At 42.0% G+C, this 11,497-nt stretch overlaps 1 protein-coding gene across 5 annotated transcripts in view; it reads right to left on the bottom strand.

The window, feature by feature from the left end:
- Positions 1-6,820: 6,820 nt before the first annotated feature.
- The window catches only part of GATA6 (GATA binding protein 6), a 28,396-nt gene continuing 23,719 nt past the window's right edge, over positions 6,821-11,497 (bottom strand). For all 5 annotated transcript variants that reach the window (XM_036905775.2, XM_036905781.2, XM_036905779.2 and 2 more), the window contains one exon: positions 6,821-8,179. In XM_036905775.2, the coding sequence (XP_036761670.1) occupies positions 8,012-8,179 (168 nt within the window). In that variant the 3' untranslated portion in view covers positions 6,821-8,011. The remainder of the gene's footprint in view (positions 8,180-11,497) is intronic.

Here is an 11,497-nt window from a genome sequence, read left to right as displayed (position 1 = left end):
ACTGATTAATGAAGCAATACTTGAGTAGTAAAGAAGTTACCAGCCACTGCCAAAGGCCAAGCTTTTGCTCAGTATTTGGTTGTCAAGTTTCATTCAGTGAATGGCCCAGCCCAGAGCCAAGGCTATTTCATCAGGAGTCTGGAAACCCAGGTTCCATACTGACCAGCAGGATTCAACCTCTCAAGACTGTTTCTTTAGCTGGACCTCAGCAACGTCCTGTCCATCTCTAAAGTTAGATGAATCTATGTTTAAATGAGTAAGGACATTATGAGGCATGTTATTTCCTTGATCAGGCACCACGAAGAGCATGGTTTCCCAACATCCAAGCCACCAGCAGAGTAAACAGAAACTTCACATTCTCTCAGAAAACACAAGAAAATCAACTGAAACAAAGATATGAAAATTCAGACTGATTCTAGGAAACCAAGCTTAATATACTCTTAGCATGCACAAAAAGCAATTAGAAGAGTTATACTATCATCACAACATGTGAAATTCCTGAGAATAAACTTAACTGGAAACATGCACAAGATGGACGTTAAGAAAAGTTTAAAATGCTAACAAGGGACACAGAGAAATATTTACACAAATGAAAAGACATACTTCAATCTAGGACAGGAAGATTTAAGGAGAACAATACTAATTCTCCCTGAGTTGCTTGAAAATTTTAATATTATCTTAATAAAAATTCCGATAGGGGTTTTTTTTTAAGTGAACAGATCAAATGTAAAGTTTGTATAGAAAAATAAATAAGCAGATATAGTGATCAAATTCTTATTTTTTTAAAAGATTACTGAGAAGGGGCTTAGCCCTCTAAATATATTGCAAAGTGTAATAGTCAAAGCAATTTGGCATCAAAGCATGAATAAACAGATCTTTGGTACAGAACAGAAAAATCCAGAAATAGACCCAAATATATATAAAAATTTATATTATATATATCCACATAAGAATTTATACAAGAATACATATACATATGAGAATCTACATATTTTTAATCCCATTTTGAATCCATGGTAGGTAAATGGACTACTTAGGAAATGAAACTGGGACAATTAGGCTGCCATTTGGAAAATGGCAGGTTGAATATAACTCTACATGTTACAACCAAAACCAAAAATTCCAGAGAGAATGTTGACCTCAAAAACAAAACCATAAAAGTACTGTAAGAAAACATGGGATTAAAAAATAATAATCTTAACAGTGGAGAGGCTTTCCTAAATACTATACAAAACTCCAAAGCCATAAAAGAAAAGATTGACAAACTGGACTACCAAGAAAAGAAAGGCTCACCATTATTTTTTAAGAGCATATACAAAGTCCAATGAAAAACCAGGAATAAATACTTTTTAAAGTATATTTCAGACAAAGGGCTACTTTCCTACATATGCAAAGAACTTCTCAAATCAGTGAAACCAATAACCCAATAGAAAAAAAACAGTACAAAAAGTACTGGGCGAAGAGTTCACATAAATGGAACTACACATGGCTCTTCATCATAGGAAAAGATGTTCAATGTCATTCACAATAAGGTAAATGCAAAACAAAACTCAAGAGAGGCAAAAATGACAAACATCAGAATGTTTGATAACAGACTCATTTGACTGTGTCAAACAGGCACAACTGTTTGTGTGCTGACTGCCTGTGTGAGTGCAAATTGGGACAACCTCTGTGAGAGCAATGTGGTGATATCTATCAAAATTAACAGCAGAGTGACCCCTTAATTCAGTAATGCCACATCTAGAAACTCATCTCATAGATATATTTGCATATGAGTAAAATAACACAGATACAGGATAATAATGCAGCATTGCTTGAAGAGCAAAAGATCAGAAACAAATGTTCTTCAACAGGGCACTGATTAAATAATGAACCACCCAGCTATACTAAGTGAAAAAAGCAAAATGCAAAGCAATGTGTATCATGCTACCTCATGCATAAAAAACACTGGATATACTGATATATATATCAGTATATGCCTGTATATGCATCGATAGTCAATGCATATATGAAATCAGTTACATCTGGGGAAGGAACTGAGTGGTTGAGAAACAGGGGTGAGAAGAACAATTGTTTTTGCTCTCTTCCAATTTATAACTTTTAGATTTTGTACTGTTCAAGAAATTTGACTTAATGCAAAGACCAAAAATTGCAGATTCTTCAGTCTTGCACAGAACCTGCAGAGTCAGACTCTCTGGGGAAAAGTCAGGGGTTCTGCAATCTTAACAAGAGCTGTGTGTGATTCTTGTGCACATAGAAGCTGAAGAGCCCCTGACAGCATATTAGTAATGCACAGATATCAAAATTATAATAGCAACAACGATGTAAGCAGTAATGAACGCTTATTTAAAAAGATAAAAGTCCAAGTTGCCACTGCCAAAATCTTGCCCAAGTTTTACTGAAAAAAAAAAATCCTTTGGCACAACCAAGCATAGAAAGATTTTACACCACAACGAAGTACTCCTTGTTCTCCCTGTTCAGTTGTAACCAGTGTCAGTAATTTGACCAGCTTTTACACTGTGCAAAATGCCTTATCCTAGTCTTTGGAGGTTGGTAAGAGAACAAGCCTCATTTGAAGTCACATAAAAGGGGGAGAAGTGAATTCCTCAAAGACAGCACCCTTCCGAATTCATCACTTTCTAGCCAATGACTATGCGCTATCTCTGTGATCTAAAGAAACCTGTAACTCAAGGAAACATGCACGTTTACTAGGTTTTTTCAATCTAGACCTGCCTGCGTTGCAAATCACAATGGTGTACTTCTGAGATGCTAGGGGAGAAAGGGCCTAGCCTCGAGTCTCAGGCAGTTCTGGCTTCCCCTCTGTGTTCTCCCATGTCCCATCTAAATCAAGGTGAAAGGACAATACAGCCAAGTGATTGAGAGCATGTGCTCTGGAGCCAGACTGCTGACGCTAACGACCCAGCTCTGCCGCTGGGTCACCTTGGGCAAGTCACTCAACTTCCTCGCCTCTGTAACCACATCTGTGAAACGGGGATAGCACCCCCTCATCCACTTGGCATGATGATACGATGAATTGATATATGTACAACACTTGTATAGGAACTGGCACATAGTAAGTGCTAGATAAATATGTGCTATTATTATTCCAGGCCAGCCTTGGAGAGTTAAAGGAAGAGAATTCACAAAAATAAGGGTAAAACGCAGGGAAGGCGTGGAGAGACAGAGAAGAAAACTCTGTAATGGCTTAGAAGACGCAGAAGGCAACCAACAATGAAAAACTGGTTGTTTCTGAGAAATAAAAAACCAACTACAAGATACTAAAGCAATGCGCCAAGCAAAGCAAAGCTGTTTTTTCCTTGCTCTGCGGACTGCTCCACTGCCAGACATTTCCATTTTCCGGTCTGGGTCCATATCACTGCGTAAGTTTTCTATCAGGGGCACCAGCCCAAGCAGGTTTGGTGTTAGGGGGTAGCAGCCCCTCTTACTGAGCCCCCATGTTCATGAATCTGACCAGGGCTCTCACCCTCTGTGTCCTAAGGCAGCAGAAGGACTTGGCCTCCACATATCAACTCTGAGGTTGTAAGGGACCTGGACAAGAGCTAGGAGGGCCCAATCCCACCAACTGTCTGGGTTATGCAGAACCTTACTGGGGGAACCCGGAACAAACAGACCACAGACCCTGCCGCCATCGCCCTATTGCCTGTAGCCTGCACCTGGGATGGTGGGGAGGGGGCAAAGGCAGGTGGAAGACACCTTTGCAACCACACCGCCTAGGTGCTCCATTTTATGGTTGTTGCAGAGACTGAGGCCCAGAAAGAGGAAATGACTTGCCCAAGAGCCCAGAATATTTAGATGATTATCTTACCTTGGGGAACCACAGATGGCTAAAATATGAGCCCTTCTACTAATTAAACATTTTTCACCTTTAGTTGCTATGTCTTAACCATCATTAAGATGCTCATTCTTTAAAAAAAAAAAAGCCACCAAGCAAAGTAAGTACCTCTTGAACTAAAACAGTGCTACCCCCTTGTGAAACATCACTCCCTGTGACAGCTACCGAGCAGGGAGACCAGAGAAGAACCAGCTGTCCCACTGGCTCTCCACTGCAGATTCAGGAGGCCACAGAGCACTGGCGGGGTGTCACTCACTCGAACCTGAGTCTCGGGGGCTCCACGAACGCCTGCAACACCCTAATTTCCCTTTAGACGTTCTTTGGAACAATCAACCACACTTTATTTTACCCCATGTCCCTATGAACTTAAGATTTCAGCCTACCATCTTATAGTTGAACCATCTAAAGACATCATATGATTCCTTTCCTCTACAGGTCCCACAGGTGGCTGTCACCTTGTCCCTGAGTCCCCCATCCTCCACTTCTAGGGACCATGACAAACAGACCTGCTTTAGCTGCTGCTAAAAGTTCAGCCACACAGACTCCATCTGGAGGCCTCAAGGGGCCAGAGTTTTAAGTACTGAACTTTCACCCACAGATGCTGTTTTTAAAAGATTTGGTCTACAAACTTATTAACATTTTTTTACCGTTTAAAATAAATTCATATCTGATAGCCCACTAGATTTCCCAAATAGGGGGTGACTAGTACTGCTGAAGCAATGTGCTATTTCAAACCAGAAACAAAACACATTTTAATTAGCTAGAGCTAATTCTGCCTTATTCTGAATAAATGTCTGATCCCTGCTCCCCACCTCTGGCCTGCCCCACACATATACACTGATCATTTTCTTCTCGGAGTCACAGGGATCAAAAGACCCCTTGGGCAATGCAAGTGCATAGAGATAACAATGCTCTCAAGCCAGGAAGCTACCCAAACTGAAAGCAGTCTGGAATTTGGCATAGCCACCGAAGACTTGCTGTATTGCCCTTCCAGCAGCTAATTTATCTATGATCTGAAATTACATCAAATTTCCAAGGACTGGGGAAAACATTTCCCATGAGCAAGAAGTTAATTTATTTGCAGGGGGAAATGAATGGCTCCCTTTGCTTTCCTGACCCTCCCATAGGCACCAGGAAACAACACAAAGTGACCCTGAAGGGAGACCCCAGACAGAGCCTTCAGCTGTGTAAGATGGCCTAAAATCAGCCATGGGTGACAGAGGACATAAATTCTGCAACCCGCAGTAATAGGTCTGAGGACTCTTAAAAGCTAAGGTGACATCTATTTAAATGCAGAAATGGCTTGTCTTTTCTATGCCATACTTTGGGGGAGTAGTGCAGAAATTGTGTTTGGAACAAATTATCAAACTTCTGCTGCATACAATCACAGGTGAGAAAGTCCCAGATTTAGTGGAGTTCATTGTTAGGACAGGCTGCATACAAGGAGCCCCCTCCCCCTTCCTCCTGCCCCTTGTAATTTATTCCATGACAGCTAGAATTCTTTCCCCTTTGTGTTCTACAAAAAGAGGAGCTTTAGAAACCTAATGGTATTTGAGGATTGGAAAGAGCAACATTTGAGACCATCCCCCAGAAAAAAGATCATTTGGAAGCCCCAATAAGACAATTCATTTTCCAATCAAAACATATTAACTCTAATAACTCCCACCCCACCAGAAAGCACTCAAAGTAATGAGAACCATAAAGTGGGGTGGGGGGGGGGAATGAGTCAGTCAGGATAATAATTTTCTTCTGCTGTCAGACCAGCCCTGTTCTATAAAGCCATCAGCCAAACTCAGACTGGTATCTCTCCAGTATCCTCCCGCTCTGCCACCCCAGGCTGGAGGGTCCCTCATTTCACTCTCCCAGCCTTATTCAAGTGCAGGTGAGCCAAGGGACCTCAGACACAGCCCCTAAACTTCTGACATGCCAGAGTAAGACCTTCAAAACACTTATCAGTAAGAGCCCCCTACCCTCCCGCCATCCTCCTTCAAAGTCAAGTTAACATTTAATTCTTACTATGTGCCAGGCACTGCACTAAGCCCATCACATGGATTATCTCATTTAATCCTATGAGTTATGTTCTTGGCCTTAAATTTACAGATGAGGAAAATGAGAGTTGGGTAACTTGCCCAAGGTCAGAGCTAATGCATGCAGCCCAGTGGTCTGACTCCAGACCCTGCACAGTTAACCATTGTTCTAGCCCATCACAGGGTATGAGGGTGCGTGCCAGCTTCCCCTCACACAAGCATTCTTCCAGCCATGAGCCTCACTTCCAACACCACCCACCACAGAGTTAGGCTTCCCTTCTCCCAAGAGATTCATATTCATCATGGGCCCCATAGAAGTGCTGTAATCAGTACATGAAAAAAAGTTTAAAAATGGCCCATACTTGGGGAGCCAAAATGAAATGCCACCATTTTACATTGTGTAACAGCCTCCTGATTTCCTAAAATCCACCCAACAGTGAAGAAAAAAAGAGAGACCATTCGGGTCATTTATATCTTTTTTTTTTTTTGCAATGGGGTAGTGCAGGTTAGCCATCATATCTAAGGGCTTCAACCTCACGGGTTTTCAAGCTTCATGGCACTTTGAGAAAGGAAGGAACTAGAAAGGAAACCATTCGGTTTCTGGGCCATAGAGTACATACACTTCATTCAAAGCAAAAGAAACTCTGGGCTTTTTCATTGTTTCTAAAGGATTGATCCCAAACAGAATGCTTATAATTTCAGATAACATGATACTGGGTCCTTTTCACTTAAAAAACTGTCCCCAGTGCAAATCGAAAGTGATAACTAACTCCATGTGCCAACTTCAAATAAACCAGGGTATAAAACAGCTCCAAAAGGACAGTTCATTGGAAGGAAGGCTGTAAGGCAATTTGCAAACATCACATGCACTTGTTTTATATGAATATCTACAGCCACATACAGTATCAAAATGGAACTAAAAGGGAACGAACTCACTGTACAGAAGACAAAACAATACCCTTTTTATTTTTTTAAAACTCTGGTGAAGTAGGTTTCCATATGACATCCCATTTTTGAAAAATGAATATAAACCAACCTGCCTGTGGGCTAGTCACACGATCATAGTGTGTACGGATACCTAGATTATTTACAAATGTTCTGTTAGGTAGTAAAGTTCTGTTGCAATTTTTCCAGCACATATTCCACAGTAAAATAAAGAGGTGGGGGGGTTATTGGTGTTCTTGTATAAAAATTCTTAACAAATGGATAAAGGCAATTTTCCTGAGAGAAGATTTGTTCTTGAAATATTTTTTCTTTAACCTTGGAAATAGAGAAATGGGATGTAGTTGTAAAAGAAGCATAAGAATGTCTAAGTTAACATTTTTCTTTTAAATTATTTAAGTACCATTAAGTTAAAATGTTTACATTCATTATAAAAAATGTTGTTAAATCTTATGCAAATGATTTAACACTGATTGCTGCAACGCAAATTGCACTTTTTAAAAAAATTATTGTATACATGGAAGAAAAATATCTTGTTTGCTACCCTGTTTACAAATTCCGACTGACGTCAGATCAGTCGCACAATATTAACTTTGAGAAACATCAGTCACAGTGTACGTTAACAGTTACGATGTAGTCTCGCAAAGTGAGTGATATTTTTGACAAGAAACCTCATGAACCGACTCAGCCTCCAGAGGTGTGTACCAAATGGCCTCGAATGGTCTTCTCCATGAATGCATGTGAAATTTGGTGTGGAAAAGGGATGAAGAAATTCTGGAATAACCAAAACTGATCAGAAGAAGCACATGATTTGGGGCAATACACAAAAATCTTTTAAAATATTCCTTAGCAGGCAAGGCCCCAGCCCTAGTCCCGGTTTCTGGAAGTGGCACAGCGGACATCGCATCCCTGGCTGACCCAGAGGCAGGCTGGCTGGAAGTGGCCATGGCCAGGGAGCTGGCTGGCGGGCTGTGGGCAGCTCTGGCCATTCCCTGGAAGAGCTGCGTCTCCTCTCTGGCTCCTCAGAGACTGGCCGCGTGAAGGCAGAGGGGCCTCTTGGGAAATACATCTCTTTCAAAACAAAGGCACGGAAACCACGCGTCAGAGGAATGTTCGGTCAGCATACTCGCCCGGGTGTGGACTGCTTGGCACAAGGGCGCTGGTGGCGCCCTCCCGCTGGGCTGCAGGCTCAGGCCAGGGCCAGCGCGCACCAGGAATCCTGCCGCACAGAGGACGTGACTTCGGCTGGTGAGGCCAGGCTGACACCAATGTACAGCCCATCTTGACCTGAGTACTTGAGCTCGCTGTTCTCGGGGTTGGTGCTCTCCCCCGAACCAGACATCACCGAGGCGCCCGCCTGGCCAAAAAAGGGACAGAGAGAGGGAGAGACAGTTAATCGGTCAGTGTGTCAGGCCACGGGCTCCTGCAAGGCAGCACAGGGATCAGGGAGGTAGCAGACCACCCGGGCCTACCCCTGGAGATGGCCGCTGGAGCAGCAGCCCTGGTTAACTTGGAGAAGTCCTGGCAGTAACCATCCAGCAAGATGCACAGTGGGACAGAGGTAGGACTGGGGAACTGGAGGAAGCCTATTTGTCTTAAGTGCCAAACTTTCAGATCTCTGACAGTGAAACAAACCATGCCACATAGGTAAATGGGCCTTAATGACACCACCCAAGCTAATCATTTCAAAAGAAAAAATGCAGGGCCCTGCTTGCACACCTGCATACACACAGCAGAGACATAAGGCTTGGCAGTTATGTCAAAGTCTAGAAAGGAAAGCTACACAGTTCAGCAAGGCTTGAGAAATGAAATTTTTGAGCACTGACTTCATGGAAAATTAACCCATGCATACACAGGTTTGAATATCTACCTCATTTGCCTTAATTCTTTCCATGAAGAATAGGCTATGTTTGAAGCAGACCACATTATAAAGAAAATGCTAACATCCTTTATCTGTCATGATTGTGGCAATTATTTCTTGAAGCAAGAGGTCACCTTTCTTGTTTCATTCATTCCTTCCGTCCAAATGAGATGAGCCAAATAGAAAACATAACTTGTAGATTCAAACTAAAATAACTAAAATCATTTTAAGACTATAGTTGGAGAAAACAGCTGCATCTGACTTTTTAAAACACCTAGCCATACATAATCCTATATTTTTTCCTTCTAAAAGTTAGCAGAAGCCCACAATTTCTTCTGAGGTTTCAGAGGTCCATCCCATAAATTACTGGATACTTTTTTTGACATAGGTAGAACATTTTGTACTTCTCCAAGCATTCCTTTCTTACATACACAATCCCATTAAATTCTTAGAATATCCATTGGTCTAGCTGAGTTGATGTGACACCCACTTCAGAGAAACACAGGGCACCAGACACAGGATGAACTGAATGGAAGACACACCAAGCCCCTTGGCCCCACTCAGAGGCCTGGAAATAAATGCGGTCCTGTTCTTTCCTGGGGAAAAAAATCTTGTGTTCTCTCTAATCATCACAATAACCAATAACCACAGGAGGGTGGGAAAAGGTGCTTCAGGAGACCTGACCCTGTGACCAAGTCCAGCCCCTCATAGGTAACCAATCCTTCCATTTCCTGTTAAAAAGGAGGGCTCATAAAAATCCAGCAATGGTACCCCCACACACCCAAACTTCACAAACTCAAAAGAGTCACCTGAGGGCTTTGGGTGCATAATAAAAAACAAATTTCACAAAGTCAGGAGATGTCTAAGTAAATTCTTATGGAAATTTTGAAATTGCTGAAATAATCTTATGAAATACACTAAAGTCATAGATAAATATGGTAACTACCTTATTTCCAGAACTTCCAAACCCAGCATGCATCCAGATGTAACACCCAAAGAAATAAACGAAAGAACTGATATTCAACTACAGACTCTTTGAGAGTGGAGCTATCAGGCAGGCAGTAGAAGGAGTGAGCTCCTTTATAAAGGATTTATGTCACACCCGACTTTGTACTCATCTACCTATTTCCCCTCCAAAAAAGCGCATCTAATTTATCTAACTCTGACTTCATCACATCAAGTGCTATTTTTTTTAATTAAGAGGGTGCCTGTTTTGGCCCAGGAAGCAGTCCACCTCAAATGGCCAGAAGTATAGATAGCAGTGGGGTCTGCCATCCCCACAAGTGAGCTACAAGAAACATTAGCAATGTACTATTGAGAGCCAGGCACGGGGACTGTGAACCCCAAAGAGACAGTCATTCCCTGGATGGCCTCCCAGACTACGTGAGAAGTCAGGACACAGACACCCAACAGGAAGGCTGCTCACCTGCCTATTGTGAATGACAACGAGTGGCTGAGACAAGCAGGTGGAGTAAGAGGTCAGAAAAGGCCTTGCAAAGGGGAAAGGATTCCTGGAGAAGGGCTGCAGGCAGGCTGCACAGTGGGCAGGGGGCCAGCGAGGGCTCGTAGATACTATCCTGGTTCAGCTACCCCCTGAGTGTGGTCACGTCTCTGAGCTTCCTTCTTAAACCGGCCCTCATACAAACTGCCTCAGGTATGGTTGTGACAATTAAATGGAAATTATAAGCGGCATCTAGGTCATAAGGTTGCTGCAAGAATTAAATTCATTAATATACATAAAGTCTCTATGACAGTGTCTGACAATAGTAAAGACTGCCTAAGTATATGCTACTATTAGAATGTATTATTGTTAGGATTAAGGCATGTAGGCCTAATTTAATCTCCCCAGCTCCATCCTTCACCAAGTGAGTTATGGCCATCACTGAGTGGGAGCTGCAAACTCACCCAGAGCTAAGGAAAAACCACCTCAATGATGACCTTATTCTTATTGGTACTGACAGTTCTTCACAAGGAAATAGCAACATGCTTCCACAGCCCTTCAAAAGGCTCACTGGCCCTTTTCCAAATAAGCCTCATTAGAGAAATTCTAATACCCTGAATACTATTTCTTACACCTGAGCAATAATTCCAAAAGCTCTCAGCTGAAAAACCTATTGTCTTCCTTGTTCAGACAAACATAGTAAGGCATATGGCAGGCCAAGAGTCCTACTGTCAAAGGGCAGGCAAACCCAGGTCGCCTGAGTGATGAGCGCCTGAAAAAATATCAGCTCATTTGAAGTCAAAGCAACACCCAAGTCTCAGGGGAATATATATATATATATATATATATATATATATGGAACAAGTACTTGGGTCCAACACTTGAGAACCTATTTGTAAATGGAGATATGCTATTTAAACATGAAATACTACAATATACAGCTTTTTTGTATGTCAACTGTACCTCAATAGAAGTTTTTATGTAATGATACATAATGAGATTATAATGATGAGACTATAATCTGATGCGATTGTGATAACCCCAGGCCCCCTGCCCAGGGCCGGTGGGACCATATTCTGGTCCGTGCCTTGGAAGGCGGTTAGCAGAGCCACCAAGAACTTTATCCTCTACTTGGCTCTGTTAATTTCAGTTCTGGAAACATATTGTAAGGAAAGAATTTAAAGGAAGGGAAAGGCTCCCCAATGGGAAGACATCCATCCCGGGGTTACTTACAATAGCGGAAACCATGGAAATAATCTAATATCTAATAATATGGGGATGGTTTGGAAAAGCAAGGTACATCCATTTAATGAACAATTATGCAATTATTAAAAATAAAAAGATCACGTAGCAAAATGGAAAAAAGCCTGTAA

The sequence above is a fragment of the Manis pentadactyla genome, chromosome 6, assembly GCF_030020395.1.
Source record: "Manis pentadactyla isolate mManPen7 chromosome 6, mManPen7.hap1, whole genome shotgun sequence".
In the NCBI taxonomy this organism is placed as follows: Eukaryota; Metazoa; Chordata; class Mammalia; order Pholidota; family Manidae; genus Manis; species Manis pentadactyla.
The sequence above is the reverse complement of the archived record's forward strand: the minus strand, read 5'-3'. Positions and strand labels throughout refer to the sequence as shown.